Here is a 23,459-nt window from a genome sequence, read left to right as displayed (position 1 = left end):
TCTATATTTTTTGTTGAATTTAACACCTTTTGTTCCTCAACTAGGTCTTTTTTCAACAAATTTGCAAGCAAATTGATTGCAGCACAACCAAGATCAAGGGCAGGTTTTAGGGAAGCTTGATCATTTAATTCAACCTTGAATAACTGGTTAAGCTGAGGTTTGTAACTATCGTGTCTTTCATAATGATGCACAGCAATTTAATTACCAAGCACGAAATGTTCTCATGCATAAAGGCAACAACAGGCTGGGTACTCTGGTACAATGTCAAAAAAAGCTGCATAAGAGATATCACATAACTAAAGAAAAGCAAGAAAATTTTTCTGATATATAACAGTTTCACTATGGAAGTGTTCTTGTCACAGATCATCAATACCATAGAGCATAAAAAGCTACTTGTTCAAGTAGGGTAGTTGTTCAATATCTTAACAGAAAAACTTTTGCAGTTATACAAAGGATATTTTATTAATTTATACCAGATGAAGCATTTGAAATTAAATAATTTTGTAAATTTCTAGGAAAAATTTGCAATTTTAGTCTGACTTTAAAGGATTTTTAATTAATTTTTTTACTATTTACTATGGCTTTGGAAAATAAGAAATCTTGTAAATTAATCTTACAAAATCTGGCCTTTTTATAAATTTGGTCGAATTTCCTGACTTTTTTACAAAAACCCTAATTTTTTCCTGACTTTTTCTGATTTCCTGACTTTTCCTGACTGTGTGGCTAGCCTGAAAGTTTATCTTTGTGTTGCTTTTATCGTTTATATTGTTTTTGTGTAATATTCTGTTGTTGTGCTATTACTTTGCTTCTAAAATTACTTGTACAACAGTAAGATATTTTAATTGTGTTACAGCTGAATATTTTATTATATGAATAGTTTTTGTCAAAGTATTTGGTAATCAGATTTAAAAATTGTTTGCCTATTTTAAAACTTACATTTAAACTAAATGGTAGGTTGAAAATCATTATATATCTCTTTTGTTTCTTTTTAAAAGTGGTCTTATAGTAAAGCTACTTTAAATGTGTTACATAATTAAATAAAATTTAGTTGATGTATCTGCTAGATTTTTCTGGTCAAATCAAATGTTTACTACTAAACATGCAGAAATTGTTTAAAATCTAAGGTTACAGATTTTTTAGTGATTTTTGTTCAAAATTGGAGGTTTTTCTTTTAAAATTTTTTCAAATTCCACTTTTCCAAGGTTTTTTAGCCTTAATTATCAAATTCCAGGTTTTTCCAGATTTCTAGGATTCCAGGTTTTTAGCAACCCTATTTAAATGTGTTTATTAATGAAAAAATAATTATGATACATCAACTTATAATCCTTATGATAGATTATTCGTATATAATCGAAATTTTTTTACTTGACATGTCAAAACAGTTAAAATTCTAGGTTTTTTGGCAACCCTGCCTCTCAAAACAAAAACTTTATTTGGTGACCCTGAACCATAGATATTTACATATGCCATAATGGTAATTAAAGAACATCTGAAAATGCAGACTAATTACTGTTATTTGTATTCGGTTGCAAACTATGCCGGGATATTTCCCCTTATAAAGAATTTACTCTTAGCTATTCATATCAAAGGAAATATCGGCGAAAGTCTAACATGATGATCGAAGTGGTATGATTAAACAAACATTTATGATTAGCATAACTTTATTAATAATCATTATTTATAAAATGGTAGCATTTATGACTAGTTTCATAAGTTAACGATCTAGGTATTTTGTGGTTGCGGGCAAGATTTTAAAAATATTCGCGGACCTGGGAGGCCGAAGTTTCGCAATATTCAAAATCAGATATTCGCATTTTTGAACACTTATTCGCTATAAACAAGTTTTCGTAAAAAATTAATGGAGCTTACAACTCTTATTCAATTTAGACAAAAAATATCTTAAACGATTTGTTATGCATTGTAGATATCACATTTTTCGTTTAGATTGAATAAAAACATCAAAAAACATCTTTTTTTGATATCAAAAATCAACTAATTTTTTTCTTGTTTATTCTATATAAAACCACTAAGTTTCGTGAAAAAAATTAATGGAGCTTACAATTCTTATTCAATTTAAACAAAAAACATCTCAAACGATTCGTCTTGCTTTGTAGATATCACATTTTTGATTTCGATTAAATTTAAACATCAAAAAAATCTTTTTTTGACCTCAGAGTTCAACAAAGTTTTTTCTTGATTGTTCAATATAAAACAACTAAGTTCTGTAAAAAATTAATGGAGCTTACAATACTTATTCAATTTAGAAAAAAAAATATCTAAAACGATTTATCTTGCTTTTTAAAATTCACATTTTTGATTTAGATTGAATAAAAATATTAAAATAGTATTTTTTTTTGACCTCACATACGATAAAATGAACTAATCAATTGGTTCTTCGTAGGTAGCTGTTTTTAACAAACTCTTATAACTCTCTTTTTTATAACTTACTTTTTTATATCATACAATTCGGCATAAAAAACTGACTTACTTTTACTGCTTCTTTTGAGCAAGCTAACTGATGTATAAAGATAAAAAGGAAGATGCAATCTTTAGGATCTTGTTCAAATGCTTATCGATTATTTTTGTCCTAAGCTTATCTTTAGTCAATTTTGAAGTGGAAAAAGTTGTTCACATGAGAAGTAGAGCCAAACATGCGGGTCATTTTATTTGCAGTAATTGATGTATTAGGAAAGTTTTTATTTGGCAAAAAGATTTGTAAAATTCAATCAGGCTTTTGCACGCATTAAATTTTTATTTTAATTAAGCATTACACTTTAACTCTGTCATTTCCATTTGAAGTTTAGTTTGGATCACTAAGTTTTTGAGATTAACCTAAATAAACTAAGTTTATTTTTTAACAAACGAACGTTAGAGATCATACACAATCAACATACAACCAAACAAACACAGTGTTGTTTTATTTCAAACTCAGTTACAAGATATGAGCTGAATGACCTAATATCCTACCTAGATAAAAACTGTGTTGCATAAGATTTACAGATTTCATTTCTTAAGTGAATGAATTTATATTAGCAGACTTCTAGAAACCTTAAAACAAGAGTAAAAAACGTACACCTATGTGTGTTTAAAAAATCATAGAGAAAAAGAATAACAGTATAACGAAAGCGGTTACTAATTCTGAAAAAAGACCATCTACAGCGATTAATTTACATGATAATAATGATTATTATAATGATTATTAACATTTTTGAGTTAAAGTTATAAAAAATTGTAATATTCTTTTTTGATTTAATTAGACTAATAGGTAGATCTTTTTTTTTACAAACAAGAATTATGTAAGCAAAAATAGATTTATTATAAAGTTTCTTTATTTACTTAATTAAACAACTTGTTTCGTTTTTATTATATTTATTTTAATATTTTTTTTCCGTTGACGTTATTGTGATGAAACCATTTTATGTGTTTTTATTACTCTATTAATGTGCTTTTGCTTTTATTGTACCACACTTTTCTGAAAAAAAGAAAATAAATTAAAACGTTTTAGTAATGATATAATGATTAATGAAAGTTTTGAAATTATATTAACTACTCATGTTGTAACAGTTTAAATTTTGTGCTAATCGTTATTATTGAGTGAAAAAGTGTCTTTAAAAATGAAAAAAAAAGCTATGACATTACCAATAACATATTACTTTTTATTTTTAATTGTTTAGTTCAGTAGATTATAGTATAACCTGAATCTAAGTTTTAATTTAGTTTTTAAATTGTAAGTAAAGTAGTTTAAACAAAGAAAGTATTTTAAATGATGGTTAAGGTTAAAACAAAAAATGTTTAAAGTACCTAAAGACAACTTGAAGGACCAGCAGTTTTTAAAAAATATTTTTCTAGCCTAATTTTTTTTAGTTTTTCACGCGGTAATTTAAAAAAAATAAAAAATCTTTAAACACAAGTTCTTATATAAAAGGTCGTCAAATAAACACTACTTTTTTATTTTAATGTTTATTGTAAAACTATAACACTTGCTTGTTAGACTCAAGTTGCTTGTAAGATGAAAAAAGACTTAATAGTTTACCATCCTTGATTTAAATTAAATGTTTCAAAACAGCGGTCTTCATAGTGTTCAATTTAATAACATTTACTGCGTTTTCTTGTGTTAGCTTATAAATACTCTTTTAGGGATATTGTCAAGTTAAAAGTTCTTTATCTATAGAGCGGAACGTTTTTTAAAGAGTTATGTGTTGTAGTGTATTTTATTACCATAGAGTATAGACACAAACATATAAAAAATTATACTTTTTAGGATATTTTTTTTAAATTTAAGTTGACTATGGATTACTTTATATAGGTTTTTTTGTTCCTGAACTGTTTAAAATTGCCTATTGTTAATGGTTTTTTTGTACTTTAAAGTATTTTAAAAACTCATTAGGTAATAAAAAACTACATGTATTTTAATGCTTATTGTTTTTATTTAAACAATTATGCTATAAGAAAAATTTGAAGCTTTTTAGTGTTATTACTTTTTAAAGCTTGTGGTGAAAGTTTTACTATCTGTTTAAAAATTTTTCTTTTGTTTTGTAGATTTTAATCATGCTTAATTATTTCTATATAAACTTTATTCATTAATCATGCTTTAGCTAGAAAACCGAAGAAAATTTAATAAAATTGCCCAAAAACTTGTAAAACTAAGTGTTATTGCTATTTAATGATGGAGAATCAAAAAATTTTTTCATGACTGTAGGTATAAGTATAAAAAACTTATATACAAAAAACTTGTAAATTCATCACATTCTGCTACAATCAAAAGTCTCAATCAGAAAATTTATGTATAATTTTTATTTGTACCAAAGAATTTGAATTTTTTTTAATAAAAATACAGATAAGAATGTAATTTAAGTCAATATTTTCACAATACGAGAAAGTAACATACTAAATATTTGTTTAAATTGATGACATATTTAATATTTATTTATTCTACGAAAGATAATTCGATCGTTGCTATATGGTAAAATTTGTTTTAACAAAGTTATAGTTCAGTTAATGATTAACTTTATCCTATTGTTTCAATGTTCCTCTTGTTTTCTATATTTTTACTTAGGTTGGCCTTGAGTCTATTGTGATAACGTTTTTATCAAATAAAAATAGTCGAAACTAGTATAAATTTTCTTTTAACTGTCTTTAGTTTCATTTATTCGTAAGAATATTTTTTTTTGCGTTATTTGGTTAGTAAGTGTAACGGAAATAAATAGTAAATTTAATTAAAAACATTATAAGGTAAATTTAAAATAAACGATATACTCTATAAACGTGAGTAATTCAGTTAGAATTATCAAACATTAAAAGTAAAAACGTAATGTAAGAAACTAGTTTACGTTTTAAGTTTAAGTTACTATTTATATCTTAAAAGTTTTGTGATTAAATATAAAATTTATTAAATAACCTTTGAAATTATACTACTTAATACGTTATCTAAAACTTTTTAAACTATATTAAGGTTTTATTTATAGAATCACAAATTAGCGATACCAAATTTTACAATTTTTTTTTTCAAACTGAGTTTAAGTTAAATAAAAATAAGCTAAACAGCTTTTTAATTTTTGTTCTGTGCTTATAGTTTGACAATATTAGCATTGGAATTAATATTTTGTTATAATAGAATACTTTGAAAAAGCTATACTATAAATACAGTACTATTTTAAAAATAATAAATTCTAAACTTTTTAGACACTTTTTAAGAAATGAAATTTAAATTAGATAAAACAAACAGAAGAAAATAATAGTTGTAACTTTAAAAAAAAATCAAAATGTCTTTGGGAGCAGTAAACTATGGTTCTATGAAAAATTTTCGAGAAAAAATTAAACAATGGGGTTTAAGCATGACGGGGGACAAAGAACAACCAGAGAAAATTAAATACTCATTTTTTTCAAATGCGTTAATACTGTTAGTAAAACAAGATGAGACATTGACTCTGGATAATTTTGGATTAAAAGAAAAATGTTTGTCTTATTTAAGTAAGCATAATAATCCTCATGACTACGAATGGCGAAAATACGTCAATGCAGAAAAGTATTTCAAAAAGTTCGAAAAAGATGAGAACTGCGTGTTTTGTGATGATTTAATGGTAATTGCGTTTTGTTATGCTTTTGAGGTTCCGCTGAGAATATTTGAACATAACCGGGTCATTATTGTTGAGCCTAACTTAATTAAACCATCTCAAAATCCACTATTAATCGGAAGGATCACTAATAAACATTATGTTGCTTTAAAAATTGATGACATATCTAAAGTTCCAAAAGTAAAAGACGACGTACCTTTTAAAATCGAGTATCTTACAGGAAAGCTTAATCCAGAAGAAGAAATTAGAATGATTGAAAAGGAACAGCTAATTAATATAAGTTACTACTTTTTTATCTAAAAATTCATTTCAATAAAGGTTTTGCGTTTATAAAATCAAATATACTTTTAAAACTAATGTTTTATTATAAGTAGAATAGTTTATTTTTCTGAAAGTATTTTTTCTATTAAAATTTTTCTGTTATGTCTTATAGATATTAGAATTAATTAATTACATCTTTATAATTATTTTATTTGTTTGAAAAAGTTTTTACATAAACTTAATAAGTATAAATAAACAAAACATACTTAGATGGTTATAGTTATAAAACAACAAACTGAAAAAAATGTCTAACGTTTTCTTTTTTCAGAAAATAAGGAGCAAGAATCAACTTTTGATTTTTCAGGGAAGCAGAACACTTCCGATGATTTGTAAGTGTAAAAAAACAATGCTGTCTTACGGCTAAACTAAGTTTCTTTTTTAGTTAGGAAAAACACATCATGAAAAAATCAACTTATAACAATACCTGTACTTGTGAAACTAGCATAAATATGTTTATTGAAAAGTTAAAATTTCAAAAACTTACTATATATATGTGGTATGCTTTGTCAGAAATTAACATTTACTAGTATTGCTTGAACCAGATCTACTAAATGTCCTATGCTTACTTTAGAAAACTTTATGAATATTTTACAAAATAGTAAATTAATCAATTTACCTTATAAATTTATAAAAAAAACTTTTTTTTTTAATTAAAGTAAGTTCTCTAATGTAATAAATATAAGATGTTTTACGAATCTCGAAATGATTTATAAAAACTTGTATGTAATAGCTCTGATGATGATGAGGTTCCGTTGTACGATCAGTTTTCTGAAGAGCCAATAGCAGATGAAGATCGAACATCCGGAGTATTGATGAAGTTTTTTACTAAAGTATTTAAACTTCTTTCCTACTTTCTATTTTTCGGACTCGTCTTTTTTGGAGCTCTAATAAGTAAGGTAAAACGTATAAACATACTTTTTTAATATACAAAGTGATTTAAGATAAAGTATGGGGTACATAATCAGTTTTATCAATTAAAGTGTGGCAAACAATTTAAAAAAATGTTAATAATAAAACATATGCATGTTTATGGTTTTATGTATTTAAAATTCTAAATGAAAGGTTTTATTGATAGTCAACTTCTACATAATAGTCATTTATTATAAAACTTAAAAAAGTACTTTAATAAGATTAAGTTTATACAGGTGCAGTGAACTTTTAAAAAAGGACAATATCTAAAAGTTATTAGTTGTATGTGCACGCGTAGTTTGTTCTGCATATGTATTAAATAATGTTTTTAAGTATAAGTTAGTTTTACATACAAAACGTGCTGTTTGTACTAAAATAATAAATAAATAATCAAGAAAAGCATGAACTTCCAAAAGCTTTTTCTGAACTTTAAACAAATTCCTTAGAGAAATTTTCTAAAGCAACATTCAAAACAAGATTAGTAATATCATTTATAAAACTAAATAATACTTTTTAACATGTTGTAATAAAATAGAAAAATATAAGACTTAACTTAATAAAGCGTTAAATCCTAGAGATACAACCAAGCTTAAGAAAACTAAAGCAACTGATTTTGTCCGCAATAACTTTATTAGACTGATGACGTTTGCTGTTCATATTCGTACAAAAAAACTTGTTTTGAGATAAATAAATGTATAAAATCTTAAACTAAATTGTCAAACGTTTTGAAGTATTGAAAAGGTATTTTACTTGATATATTTTAAGACATGACAATTGCTAAAGTTTGAAATAATGCTTCATGAGAAAATATAAAACAAGTTTTATAAAAAAATTAAAAATTATTAATAAAAATACTTTGCTCTGTTTTTTTAAAGGTCAGTAAAAAAGTTAAAAGTCTACTAAAAATGTTTTATTATTTTTTCTTGTAGTTAGGTTTAAGTCGAAAAAAGTATAGTCAAAAGTTTAGCTTTAGTTAAACTTTCAAATGTTCTTATTGAAATTTAATTTTTATATTAACTATTATTTCAAATTTTGAAAAACAGTAGTTTAGAAAAGTTATTTTACTGTTGTTTCGAGTACTTTTTATCAATATAAAAAACATTATTTATAAGGTATGTCCTAAATTATTTAAACAACTTATCAAAAACCTTTAAGTTCAATGATTGGTATAAAGTGTAAATAGTTTATATACTACACTTGTTATACTGAGCACAACGAAAATATTAATATGTCTTTTAACTTTTAAAACGAGTGATTTGGGTATAAATTTTATAAAAAAATTAGGCTACGGCTAATGCGTAATTTAAACATAAGACGATAATGTTTACAATTTGGAAACAAAAACAAAAGGAACTGCCAAAAAACCACAAAAAAAATTTATTCGAAAATAAAATAATAAACATAAAAAATAATACATAAAATAGCTGCAGTTTAAATTAAACTTCTTTTGTAGATTTTTCAATATTTAAAATTAAAAATATCGTGCATTTACAAAAACAAAGTATTTTTAAGATATTGAGAAAAAACTTTAATAATATATACAAACTGTTAGTTTTTAAATTGTTAAACTATACATTTGATTATTTGCTTTTTTAATTTTTTGGCTCTGCTATATAATATTCTACATTATATCTTTAAAACTAAAGTATAATAATAATTCACTAAAACCGACGAATGCATTACAAAAAATAAGTAGTTATGTATACATCTATAATTTTATTGCAATGATTATAAGCGATTCTTCTATTTATAAAGTAGTTTATCGAACAGAAAAAAAATATTTAAGAAATATAAGAAAGAAATCTACAGCTACAATTAGTTTAATTACCTAACTTTACAGTTTAAAACTTATTTTAAGACATTTTGTCATTGTATATCTGATTTTTCAGTCGTGTATGCTAGTGATTTCAAACGCAGCAAAACCAGAGTCAAAGGTAATAAATTCAAACAATTCTGAAAAGCAACAAGACTTCATAAGAATTTGGGCTTATATTTTTATCCTTGTATCGTTACTTTTTCCAGAAGCTCTCACTATCATGTATTCTCTGTTTCGATATTCAAGAAGTAATCGTCCTAGCTTAAAAACATTAATTTGGGTAGTTATTAATTAAAATAACTAAGAAAAATTCATTTTAGAAACTATTAAACTAGATTTTTACATGCTAGTGCTTTAAAAATTGAACTTTGTTACAAAAAGATGTTTAATCTTAACTTTTTACAAACAAAAGCTATATTAGCTTATCATTGGTTTTAAAAATTTTATATATGACTTATATAACAAATGTATACATTATCTTTGCAAAGTTTAAGCTTATGATACAGAAAAGCTGTTGATAAAAATTAAACTTTTCAAACCACAGAGCGTCATATACGAAACAATTCATGCTTTTGGACAAGGAATTTTTTTTTTTATTGTTCTTCCTCGAATGGATAGTACTGCTGCAACAATTTTTATGTCATTGGTTGGATTTTTTCCATCGTTAATTAACTTTCATGCAAAATGGAAATCATTTAAAAACAGCAAAGATAGAGATAACAGAATGAAACTTTCAAAAATTCTCTACTTTTTTGCTGCGTTTTCTTCTGTAGTAAGTTAAATATATACTAGATTGAGCTTTAAAAAAACGAATTTAGACATAAGAAAATACTATCTTATATCAAAGTAACACTTAAAAATGTTTGTATCTTGTTTTTTACCGTAGTTTAATCGTATGTATACTTTTTTGTTTTTTTAAAGGTATATCAAAGTAATAGTTTGTATTTTTATCTAAAACTATTATCATAAAACACAAAAAAAATTAATATAGATTAAATTGAAAACATGAACACTAAGTTTATTTTTTCTATTAACTTTTCGAAACTCTACTTCAATACAAACTTATTGTAAAAAGATTAAAAGATGTTTATCTTTGTTAGCATAATACCTCAAAAAATACACTTATAATTTAAAATTATTAAAAGCTTCTATGCTAACGATACTAAACAACTATAAAAACAGTTTTCTCAACTATTAAATACTATAACCTTCTTTAGTTATCTTTTCTAAGTAATGTTTTACAATTTAAAATTTGGAAATACTTTGTATACTAAATAGAATAGTTAAATTAAATTTGTTTAATATTTTTAAATGAAAAAGTGAACGATAAAAAATTTAACAACATAAATTGTACATATGTCTAAACTATTGTATACTCAGGTTCTAATAGTTGTTGGAATCCTTATTACAATATTAATTGGATCAGGGTTATTTGGAAATACGTGGAAGATTTTTTCTGACGTTGATTCGAAATCTAATATGTATTTAGTATGGGCTATTGTAGGTCAGAACTAAAAATTTTCATTTAGTAAAATAACTTACAAACTGCAATATTTTGTAAACATAAAAATCTATATAAAAATGTTTGTAAAGTTGTAAGTTGTATTAAATTCTACAACTTAGTACAAAATAATATTTAAGAATAGAATTTAAAAACTTTACAGCTAAATTATATTTTTAGGAATTATTCTTATGTCATTTCGATTTTGGGAAAATTTCATTACATCAAATATCAAAGTGTTTGGCATAAAAATTAATTCTTTAAGTATGCATGAAGAAATAGATGAATGCAGATTTAAGATTTCGTTAGTAAGTTCTATTGTGAAATCGGGTGTTCTAATTGGGATGATGTTTTTGACCATTGATGTTATAAACAATGACTATCTTGATATTAATAAAGGTTCAGAAGTATTTAGTGACAATTTTTTCGAAAAAGTTGAAAGAAGTAATTTACCATATAGGTAAGTTGTTAAGTAAATTTTTGTTTCTTTAATATATTTATATAGATCTATTTAAACTTATTAGTGTACAAGTATTTACACAGTAAAATATTTTTTGATTAGAGAAATTACACGAGCACTATTGATGGTTTTTTTCACACAAGCCGGCTGTTCTCTAGCAGCATTTTATTTTGGAAGGATTGCTTGTATGACTATGGTTCAAATTCCAAGCTATTCGCTTCCATTAGCATTTGTCACACCTGTACAGGCTGCATTATGCGCTGTTCTTTCAATTTACAAACAGGATCAGACTATACCTTCGAGTGAAGCGAATTTATACTATTTTATGAGTATGAAAGTTGTTTTACATATACCTTTAAACAAATCTAGTGATGTAAAATGTTTCAAACACTTTTTTTTTAAATTAATATTTTTTTTTGTTTAGTTTTATAACTTGTATTTATACTTTAGTTTTAATCCTAAATAGTTTTATGACAGTCAGTAATTAATTTTTTTGGAAAAAAAAATCTGTTTATTTAAAGTTTGTTCAACTATTTCTACTTCTTTTCCGAGCACTCATAAAATAACAAAGCTTCTTTAATAAAATATTTAGCAGAAAAAATTCACTTTAAAATACTAACTTTGTTACTATAAATTATTTAAAATTTTTGAATAACTTTATAACAGAAATAGGAGATTCTAAAACGAGCTTAGAATATATCGGTGACTATATTGATTGGAACACAGTATTGACTCTTAATACAATGCAAGTATCGTTGTTTGTCGTTATCGGTGTTTTAATTGCACATGGATCAGTTCTACTACTCACACTGTACATTTGGTACCCTGAACCTGAAAAAATTGCAAGGTTATAAATAAAGTGATACTTTGTCTAGTTACCGTAGGAGTTTTTTGTTAATCTTAAAAATTTCAGAACTGAAGCTCTTTTTTTGAAAACAATCTACGCTGGACCTATGATTGATCAAGTCATGATGTTAAACAAAAGAAACTACCAAGAAAGTTATAACAAAAGAAAAAAAGAACGAGAAGATACAAAGATTAAAAAATCGTCTAAAGGAAATAATCAAAAGTAAGTTTGATGTAACTTAAACTTAGACTTTTTTGTATTGATGGTTTTTTAATTGTAATTGTATTTATGTTTTATGAAACAAAAAAAAGCACTCAAAAATATTTGTTCCAATGACCTAGTCCTATTGTACGAAAAAACCTTTCGATTATCAAGTCGTACAGTACTTCGATACAATTTAACGTCTTTTCCAGGACTTCCAACTTATATAACTTCAAAATCTTATATATTAAACAAATTTTCTTACTCTGATGTTTAAGCAGTTTCATTAAATAAAATATCCACCAACTTTAACAGGATTTTTAACACTGTAATATTTTTTTTAAAGCTTATAAATTTTTAAGTAGTGGGTTTTCAGTACACTTATAATAAATTTGCACTTATTATTTATAGAGTTAACTTCGCTTTTAAATATATATTGTTAAAAACTAACTCATGAAGGTTATTCTTAAATTCTTAAAATAAGCTTGCCAGCTGTAGTAGTTTTATTAACTTTTGAACATTTCATTGTCACTAACAATTAAAGATTCTAACTACTTAGTATAATCTTAGTTTTTATTTTTGTTTAATTTGACGTTACTAAACTATGTTTATTTTTGATGTCATATTAGATATCAAGTATGATAGTTGCAATATTTGTCGTTCATTTCTAACTTCAAGAATAATTTATTTACAAAATCATTTCAAAGTCATGTATACCTGTAAACCTATTTTTCTAAATTCATTTTTTATTTTGTCTTTTTCAAGTACACAACAAGAATTTCTATAAACTTTAGGTACAGAAGGTTAACAAAAACAAAAAAGAAGAATTCGATTCCTCATATTTACTTGTGCACCACTATGTGGCATGAAAATGAACAAGAAATGACTCAAATATTAACATCACTAATGAGGTAAAAATTTATAGCAATTCTAACTAACTTTAAGAAGTTATGTGTTTTTTATGTTTAAAAATTAAAACTTTCAACTTTATGTTTATAAGTACTTTTTCTTCTAATGATAACAACTAAAATAGTTTGTTTAAATTTCAACGAGTAACAATTTTTTTTGGAGTGTAAATAGTTTTACCATTTTGTTTTATTAATTTGTATTCTAAAGTTTACCAATTTATTAACTTTGAAAATATAATTGATGTTGCAAAATTTTTCAATACTTTTACCTTTATTTATACTAGTACTAATTCACAGTTACTGTTTAAAAGGTAATTAAGAACTTTTTTATTCTAAACCGTAGCGTACAATATTAAAACTGATTTTATTATAAAAACATTTTTACAACTCTATTATGTTTTACATATTCTACTTTTTTAAAAGTGTTAAAAAAACTTGTGCTACTTAAATTGTTTTCAGTATTTTTATTACGGTGAATTAATAAGGTAAGGCGGCTATGTTTCACTAAGTAATTCAATTTTTTATTTTAAACATTTTTACAACTTTATCAAGAATCGAAAAAAAAAAATTTATAAAAACTGCTACTCTGCATTTAAAGATGTTTAATAGTATTAATAAAAAAAACAGTCCACTTTTTTCTTATAATAGAGTTTGTGTTTATAACCTAATATGTTAAAAACTTACTTCAGAATATTAGTGTTTAATAAAAAAAAACTGTGCTCAACTCATAATTGTGTAAAAAGGCCACAAACACTTATCTATTAAACATTTCCTTTTTTCACAAAAAGTACTATATCATTTAGAATTGGGCGATAGACTCTTTGAACACGGAAAATTAAATTATTTAAAAAATGTTAAAAGGGCCACAATTCAAAAAGCAATATACATTTCAAAAGTAATTAAAAATGTGTATATAAATTTCATTAACACCTATAAACAGTTTTATTTGAAAAAATTTAAATACTTTTTGACATATGGCTAAAATAACTTTTAAAATATAGCAGTTTTTATTAACTTTAAATAACTTTTTTTTATAATTTATCTTTTTAGTTTTTTATTATCTCAATCTTATCATTTAAACCTACATACACAATTTATATTTTTTTCAAATACATATTTATTTTTGAGTTGTAACCCTTTAAAAAATGTTTATGAGTCTGAATTGTCCAAAATTGAATCGTCATGCAACAATTAGGATTATATGTCTCTTTTAGTACAAATTTTGCTAAAATTTATTAGAAAGTGGTTTAAAGAATTTAGACAAAATTTTCATTTAATAAAAAACTGTTAAATTTTTTAACAAAATAAAACTAATTCTGTATAAGAAAAGCGCTTAGAGAAGCCTATTTTGTTAAAAAAGAAAGTTCAACTACAAAATACAAAACTAAATTGTATACTTCTTAAAAACAATGAAACAAAAAGTATCATCAGTAACAAATAATAAGGTTCTTAACTTATTTTTTATTCAAATTTAAAACTTTTTAAAATAAAAATATTTAACTAGTAATTAACCTCAAAACTACTTAACTCCTAAACATAATAGCTACAAACACTTAAGAAAATTAACATTAAGTTTTATCACTATTTCAAAAAGGGTTTTATCTTTTAATTCAAACAAGTTATACTTTAGCTAATTTTTTAATTAATTTTAGTATTCTAAAAAAATACAATTTTAATGTCTACATTTCTAAGGTATGAAAAGGAATTAAACTTTTTTTTCAAACTGAAATATTGCAGAATGGATAAACATGAAGCAGGTCGTCGCAATAAACCGAATGATGGAAAAACTTTAAAATATTCGTTTAATATTCACGTGTTGTTCGATGATGCGTTTGAAAAACTGAAAGGAGGAGGAATACGACCTAATAAATGGGTCAACCAACTTTGTGTATTAATACGGGTAGCAGCAAAGTAAGTTTTGTTTTTATATAAGGTGGTATCAACAAAGATATAAATTTTTGCTAAATGTAAATTTAGAATTACTTGGTCTAACCTAATCTTGCACTTCTTACGTAAGAACAAAGTGGAGGATATTCCTTTTACTTTATAATAAGTTAGTGAGAATCTCTAGCATAGCGATGGGCGCAGCGTCGCTATACAGATATGAGTTTTATGAAATTGTCAATTAAAAACCGTTATAAATAGATTTTTTAAACTTGAAGTTATAAATTTTTATTTTGTGCAGGCAATTTGTAAAGAATAAATAAAAAAAATTCTAAGATATGGGTCGGCAAGAATTTGGTTGTCGCAAGCCAAATTCATAAAATATAACTATTTATGGGATGAAGTTGTGGGTTTATTTTTAACTCTCCATATCAGATCCCAAAATATCTAGTTTAAGTTTAAAATGTCTTATAATTTGTACATAAGACCTTTTTTAACTCTTCAATTAAAACCTCAGATTATCTAGAGTAAATTTAATTTTTTTCTTTCGTGGGTCAAATTTTATCTTTTATGGGCCTTAGTTTGCTTACTTCTAGTTCAAAAAAAACAAATCAAAAAAAAAAAACTCTTATGGCAACCCTGAGCTCTGTTAGCTATTTTAGAAAATTAAAAACATTAATTCTACTAAAAGCAAATATCATCTAAATACTATAAATTATTAATAAGACAAACATGAATCATCAAATAAAAATTAATGTTCATGCCCTCGGGCCGCATTTTACCTTTTGCGGGCTTCTGCCGACCCCTGGTCTAAAAGAAAATCATTTCAAATACAAACGCTAGAACTAAAAAAAAATCTAATAGAAACCCTAAGCTATAGTCGCTACTTTAAAATACTAAGATACTAAACTTTTCTGGTAGAAAATGTTATCTAAATAAAAATAGTTCATTATTTATCAAAAACCATTTAGTAAGCTTACCCTTTTAGCTATTTTTTACAATGTTTCACAATCAAAACTCAACAAATCTATTTTTTTACTATGATAAATATAAATAACATAGTTCAATATTTCAAAAACTACAGAAAAACTAGAGACTCTTATTACAACAAGTACATTACAATAGTATTACAATTAATTTTTAGTGTAATGAATTAAATAATTTGTATTTAACTTAAACTCAAAATTTCGGTGTGTAATTAAAAAAAACACTGGTAAAATGATTTTCACTGTTTTTTATAGTTTTAACAGTGTAAATAATACATTCTTCGAAATCTTAAATACTCAAAGCAAAAACACTACTTAGTAGCAAAAGACTGAAATATACAAATAATTTAACAACTATAATTTATTGAGCTTTGTTAAGATTTTTGTAAAATAAACCTTAATAAAAATAATCAAAATTATCTAATCGAAAGATATTTTGCTTAAAAATAGTCAAGTTAAATAAATTTAGTTTTCATTTTTAACCATACTTTAACTATATTTTTATATATGTTTTGATAGTGCTTACGCTTTTGCTTAAATTTCATATAAATCTTTTTTTTTTTAGTTTGTAAAAACATTCTGATTGCAAAAAAATAAAGTAAGTATTATAGTAGTAACAAATTATATGCTATATCAAACTTATCAAACATTTTAAGACAGTATATGTATACATATTGGTAGTAGTAAAACTATTTTTTTCTAGTAAAGTTGAAAAAGAAGCTGGTTATAATATGCCAGATCCAATCATTTACCCTACTCCATACGGTGCAAGACTAGAATTCATGCTTCCAAATAATAATTTAATGTATGTTCATTTAAAAAATAAAGACAAAATAAGGTTGGTTTATGGTAATATATAGTACAACATTACTTTTTATGAGTTTTTATAAACCATTTTCTAAAACTGTTGTTTTTTAGGCACCGTAAGCGATGGTCTCAGTGTATGTACTTGTACTACCTTTTAGGATTTATTGGTGTTGAAAAAAAAATTCGAAAACTTGAGGATACTTTTATTCTTGCCTTAGATGGAGACGTAGATTTCCAGCCAAAAGCTGCCGAAGCTTTGCTAGAAAGAATGTTGAGAAATGATAAAGTTGGAGCGGCTTGTGGAAGAATTCATCCAGTTGGTAAGAAATTTCTTTTAAAGGTTTTTAACCTGTATTTAATTTTATTTTATAAAGTTTTAACTATAACCACTTTAAACTTATGAAGCTTCAAATGAAAAGTTTTATTTTTCAATATCTGAAATCTCAAAAGGTTTGCAATTTAATAGAAGGTCGAGTTTTTCACTGTTTTGTCGTATAATCTAAGATCTGAAATTCTTCAGAGTGCTTGTCATGTTTTTTTTTTAATTAAGAGAAGCTCTGACCGACTGAGCAAGAGTATTTGTAGATGATATTTGCGTTTAATAAATCGGGAGACTTGCTTTTTTTTATGCTTCGGATGCTTGTTTTTAGCGTGTATGCTACTTACTACACTGTAATTTCAAAAACTTATCTCACATGTTTTTGAAGTCTTAATGGCAATTAACAACGTAAATTGTTCTAACATAAGAACAGTTAAGGTTTTTGGTTTTTTTTTTAATGCTGATTTTTTTGGTTATGTTTAAGTATTAAATTATCAGTTTTATGAATTTCTATAGATTCGTTTATTATAGTCTGTATTAGCTTTTTTGTGATATATATATTTATAGTAAGTTTGTACACTTATGTATTCTTTGTTTGAAGACGAACACTAGAACACACACTTCACGTCTAGTAAAAAAAAATCTTAATTTGTGTTAAATTTTTTATTTCTAGCTGGTTGTAAAATAAGTTAATTTTAATAAAGAATTTTTAATGTTATTTAAAATATTCACAAAATTTTTAGAGTAAGTATTTCATTTCACACTAGGATAAGATAATTTGATGTTCTCAAACTAGATTATCTCAGTCATTACCTAATTTTTTTATATATTAGAACTAGAGTAGTAAAAATAAATAAAAAGCTAAAAAGCAAAAAAAAAATGTAGGTTCTGGCCCCGTTGTTTGGTTTCAAAAATTTGAATATGCAGTCGGTCATTGGCTACAGAAAACAGCAGAACATGTGCTTGGGTGTGTACTTTGCAGTCCGGGATGTTTCAGTATGTTTAGGGGAGAAGCTCTTGCTGATATAAATGTAACAAGAACTTATGTAACTCGTCCTACAAAAGCACTACACTACTTACAATGGGACCAAGGTTCATTATATACTTATTCATTAACAAACTGTGTATTAAACTAAGACAAACTGTATTTTATAAATTTGTACAGGTAAAATATATTTTTGATTTCAAAACTTTAACTTTAATACATGCAGCTCACTTTTGTTTTATTTAAAATGCTACTTCAACATAATCTATAAAATTATAAAATATCGTAATTAATTACTCAAGGGGAAGATAGATGGTTGTGTACTTTACTTTTAAAAAGGGGGTGGAGAATTGAATACAGTGCTGCTTCTGATTCTTATACATTTGCTCCAGAAGGATTTAACGAGTTTTACAACCAACGCCGAAGGTTTATAAAAACATTTTACAGTATGAAAATAAACGACAATTTTCAACACAACTTTTATCTTGCATAACTGTAAACTATATTACTTACTTTAAAGTTATAAGTTGTTCTGTAAAGTGTTTTTATATATCAGCTAATAACTTTCTGCTTTAACTTAAGTATTTTTAGTTACGTTTCATTTAAAACTTTATTTATACTTGTTTGTTCAAAATTTTGTTGATATATTGTAAATATAGTAAAACTACAAAGTAAAAACGATTAATTAATTTTAGTCGTACACAGACTTTCAATAAACTGTTTATACTACTTAAAACGTAAAAACCTAAATTTTATTTACAAGCATAAAATGTTTTAAATAATCAATATGTAGTATTAGCACTGAAAAGTATATTAAGTAAACATTTTTAAGACGTTTAACTATTTAAAATTCAACTAAAAAATGTAATAAACTAATTTTATGTAAATCATAAGAATCGATACTATAATAAATAATAAAACAAAACAAACTTTCAGTTACGCTACCAATTAAAATGTTTTATTTTAAATTACTACAAACAAAACTATTTTAGTAAAGCCGATGCAATTTTTTTTTTGATTTTTACACAAAAGTTACAGTTTATATTACTTACTAACATAAGCACAAATTTAAGAATATATAATTTTTACTTTACAGATGGGGTCCTTCGACTATGGCAAACGTTTTAGATATATTGAACGATTCAAGTATAACAGTCAAGAATAACGACTATGTCAATTGGTTTTATATAACTTACCAAGTAAGTAAAATTAACAACTAAAGATTTAGTTTGGCTTCAAAAAATACATAAAGTTATTTCTTTTTAAAAAAACTAAACATAACAAATAGTTTTCTAACAAATTTTACATTATAAGTATAGTAGGTTAAAAAGTCAATTGTTTGAAACATTAAAATCACAATATATTTCGACTTTAAAATTTTTTAAGGGATCTTTAATGGCTTCTTCAATTTTGGGTCCCGCTACAGTTATAATGATGGTGGCTGGAGCATTCAGTTACATATTTTCTTGGAGTGCCACTGCAGGGATGCTAGTTTCAGTTATTCCAGTAATCATTTACATTATCATCTGCTACACTACTAGTAAAAATATTCAGGTAAGTGTTCAAAGGTATGAAAAAAAGTATTAATAAATGATATATTAATAATAAACAAAAATGATTTATTGACGGTAGACTTTAAAACTTGAAAAATTTTGTATCATTATGTGGATCTTTATTGAGTTTATTCATTTAATAATTTAACATTAGATATTTTGTCTTTACTACCAGTAAAAGTTTATAACATACAATCGACAAAGATGGGTAAGCATATAAATGTGTAAAACAAAATTATAAAACCACTATTTTTTATAAAAAGTAAAAAAAAAGTCTATGTACACAATGATGACAAACATAAGTCAAAAATACAAAAAAAACTGTAAAAAAATTAAGATATTTTATTTAATTGTTTTGTTTAGTTGGTCTTATTTTAAAATCTAAATCAAACTATTCTATGATAGCTTGCAGTAGCAGGAATTCTAACAATAGTGTATGCCCTTGTAATGATGGCTGTTGTTGTTGGAGTAGTTGGATCACTAGCATCATCAAGTAAATTATTTTATTATATAGAAACAAGTTGAAAAGTTTAGTGAATAATCTACTTAATCAAAAACAATATAAGCGTTTGTTATTATTTTTGTGCTGTACTTTATTTAAAACAAAATAAACAGCTTTGTTGGACCCAAATAATCTGTTTTATGTTGTTTTGGTGGGTTTATACCTTTTCACTGGTCTTGCTCATCCTGGAGAACTTTCTTGTTTGTTTACAGGACCTCTATACTACTTGATGGTTCCTTCTGCTTTTATTTTCTTGATGGTATACAGGTGACTATAGCTGTTGTTACATAAGAAAAGTTACACTAATAGTTTTTGTAAGTAAACTTTATATTTTGTTTATTTAAATATAGTTTATTGTAAATTTAAATTGATAGAATTATAAATAAAAATATACAGGTAAAAAGTTCATGTTACTATATAATAAATTACATTAGTTTCAAGTTAACTTTTTTTCTTTTATTTTGAATTTATTTTTATTCAAACTATTCGTTATATACCTACATTACAAAAAGTTTCAAAATCTGCATAAGTTCTTTAAATTCTTTTTTAAATAGTTAGAATCTATTCTAAACATTGAAAAAAAGAACTATAAACTGTAAAAAAGCTTAGTATTTCGGGTTTTATTTTTAACATTAAAATACTTTGAATGTGTTGAAGTAAATTGTAAACTGAAACTTACAAACTAACAATGTTTGTTATTAACTAAAGTATCAAAAAAAATTCAGTTGAAAAAACTCCATTGTAGTTTTTGCAAATTTATAAAATATATAAGCTTAAATATCTTTTTTAAACATATGCACGTTCGCTATAATTTTATTGACAACAAAAAAAAACGCTCAAAGTATTAGGTCCTAGGACCTGGTGCTTAAAGAACCTTTCGGTTATCGAGTCACACACCACGAATACCTTTTAATATCATGTCCATGACAGGTTCAGATAAATAATTTTTTTAATCTTATCTAACTCTATTTTTTATATAAAACCTTGATTAAAAAAAAATTAAAAATATAAAATATTATTGAAACTATTTTTGTACACCAGGTCTTTAGGCCAAACTTTTTTAGCGCTTTCTTCTCGTTCAATAAACAATATATTTACATATAAATTTAAAGATTTATAAATCAATATAGAAAAGTCTAGTAAATATAATTAAGGATACCTTTGAAAGCTAGCCTTTAATTTAAAGTAATGTACTTTACACAACGCAAGCTACGTGCCTGCTGTAAAATAACTGCTATTTGTTTCTAAATAAATGAAAAACATAAGGAAAAAAATAGCACAGTTGACAGACTCACACCAGTATCAGATTGTTTTATTTAACAAAACACAATGTGGCAGTAAAGCAAGTAGCTATGCAAATTTGATATTATTATGCTATTTTATAAGAAATCTACTATCTATATCAGGGTTTTCCCAACTTTTTTCATATGGCCCCTTTAAGAAATTATTAAAGCAATGGCCCCTTCCAATAAAATTTATACTTATTTTTTATTACGTTGTATCTCTCTTTTTAATGTAAATAGTGGTTTAATTTTAAAATACACAGCTTAAACAATATGGATGATGTCTCATGGGGAACAAGAGAAGTTAAGCAACCTGAAGTAATTGAAGAAAGTCCTGAGGATAAAAAACAAGAAGTGAGTAATTTTTCAAGTAAAGTTGTTAAATAAATAAAGTAAATATAGTTTGTATAGTATGTTTTTACACCGTTCACTTAGGAACCAGTAGGCTAAACCTGAGTATAGTTGTTCGCACTTTTTAATTAAACTTTTCAAAAACTACTTTGAGAAAAACAGCTATTTATTGACATTGCTATCCTGTTTCGCTGCTTTTTAAAGTTTTATCAAAGCAAAATAAAGTTTTTCTCGAAGGAATTGTGTAATATATTTGAAAATATACTTTTTACTGTGGCGATAAATGTAGGTAATGATTATCATAAAAACAACCACAACTTTGACATTACCTTTCCTTACTAAAAATAAAATCAGTGTAAGTTTGCATTGATAATTTTCAAATATAAACTCTTAGTCACGAAAACAAAACAATAAGCAAGTCAGCACTTAAAACAAGAAAGAAACTAACACTACCCACTATATAATAACTGCTTAGCAAGCAATCTCATTTATTTAGCTACTTATAATAATAACGGACTACAGAACTAAAACTTACGTATTCTCAATTAGTAAAAATTAAAAGACAGAAAATAAAACCACAAGACAATCTTCAAAAACTGACAAGAAATTATACATATAGTTATTAAACAATGTATATAATTTAAAATAAATCAACAAAAATACGATTTGAAATAAAAAATATTTTGCCGAACTAAAACTAAACCGAAAATTAATAAGATTTATATACTAGGCAGCTTAGACAATATTGAGATTGAAAAAGTAAACAAAGAGTCATCACTAAACAAAAAAAGAGAGACAAAAACTCTTCCTGCATAACTAAAAAAAAATATTTCTTAAAAACCATAAACTTAAAATAAAAAGAAATTAAACAAAAACCAGTAAAATAAAACTTTCAAAATAAACTACGACTAATAAGCTTTTTACCTACTACTTCATAATTTGATAACTTAATTTTTACATTTTCTCGACTAAGAAACTTTATCTGTTTTGATAAAGCTGCAAAAGGCAGTCAAAGTTTGTCACGAAGAATAAAAAACTGTTGATTATATTTAAAAACGTACATTTATATTTGTATACACAATAAAACTTATTACAAATTAAATAAAATCTTTTTTGAAATAAAACAAAATTTATTAGAACAGTTTATTCAGCTACTTTGGATTTTATTTTGGATATTATAACGTAAAAAAATTGCAATCAAAACTTATGCAGAACCAAAGTGCTTTGAGTAAGCACCTAAATTATTCTGATGAAAATGGTTACTATGAATGCGGCTTAGGAAACTTGTGTAAATGTTTTATGTGCATCAACGACTCAAGTATGGGCTACTATAAGCCTTTACCGACCAATAACAATGCAGTTGAAAAGCAGCAACTTCGTAGAAAAACTACTATGCATCGTAAAAAAACTATGACGAAAACAAAAGAACAGATGCTAGAAGAATTTAGTAAAGCAAAAGCAGATAACTACGGTTAGTAGTTTTATCAAATTAAAAATACTTAGAATTATTTCATTAGTAAGATGTTGCAGATATTATGTACAATAGTGAAAGTCTTATAAAATAAAACTTGATAAGATTCAGTTTTATAACTGGTGTGCATCTCGAAGTTAACCGAAAGGTTTTTTCTTACAACAGGCCCAGACAAAACTTTTTTAACGCTTTTCTTTTGTCGTTCAATAAGAATATTTAAATACATTGCTACAAAGTCTTTGTGCTTTAAGTAAGAAAATTAACGAAAGGTTAAATATTAT

General features: G+C 25.0%; 1 protein-coding gene across 1 annotated transcript in view; it reads left to right on the top strand.

Moving 5' to 3' along the window:
- The first annotated feature begins 5,762 nt into the window (after positions 1–5,762).
- LOC145833420 (chitin synthase chs-2-like) overlaps positions 5,763–23,459 on the top strand; it is a 29,352-nt gene continuing 11,655 nt past the window's right edge. The window contains exons 1-21 of the mRNA XM_082940599.1: positions 5,763–6,354; positions 6,664–6,724; positions 7,120–7,291; positions 9,194–9,400; positions 9,665–9,896; positions 10,802–11,081; positions 11,184–11,383; positions 11,748–11,928; positions 11,995–12,150; positions 12,924–13,040; positions 14,775–14,948; positions 16,611–16,745; positions 16,826–17,034; positions 17,919–18,125; positions 18,321–18,444; positions 19,115–19,217; positions 19,405–19,572; positions 19,977–20,064; positions 20,187–20,340; positions 21,620–21,731; positions 22,920–23,178. Coding sequence (XP_082796725.1) covers positions 5,763–6,354; positions 6,664–6,724; positions 7,120–7,291; positions 9,194–9,400; positions 9,665–9,896; positions 10,802–11,081; positions 11,184–11,383; positions 11,748–11,928; positions 11,995–12,150; positions 12,924–13,040; positions 14,775–14,948; positions 16,611–16,745; positions 16,826–17,034; positions 17,919–18,125; positions 18,321–18,444; positions 19,115–19,217; positions 19,405–19,572; positions 19,977–20,064; positions 20,187–20,340; positions 21,620–21,731; positions 22,920–23,178 — 3,931 coding nt within the window. The remainder of the gene's footprint in view (positions 6,355–6,663; positions 6,725–7,119; positions 7,292–9,193; positions 9,401–9,664; positions 9,897–10,801; positions 11,082–11,183; positions 11,384–11,747; positions 11,929–11,994; positions 12,151–12,923; positions 13,041–14,774; positions 14,949–16,610; positions 16,746–16,825; positions 17,035–17,918; positions 18,126–18,320; positions 18,445–19,114; positions 19,218–19,404; positions 19,573–19,976; positions 20,065–20,186; positions 20,341–21,619; positions 21,732–22,919; positions 23,179–23,459) is intronic.

The sequence above is a fragment of the Thalia democratica genome, chromosome 4 (genome assembly GCF_965202585.1).
Source record: "Thalia democratica chromosome 4, ktThaDemo2.hap1.1, whole genome shotgun sequence".
In the NCBI taxonomy this organism is placed as follows: Eukaryota; Metazoa; Chordata; class Thaliacea; order Salpida; family Salpidae; genus Thalia; species Thalia democratica.
This window is presented reverse-complemented; position numbering and strand designations above follow the sequence as displayed.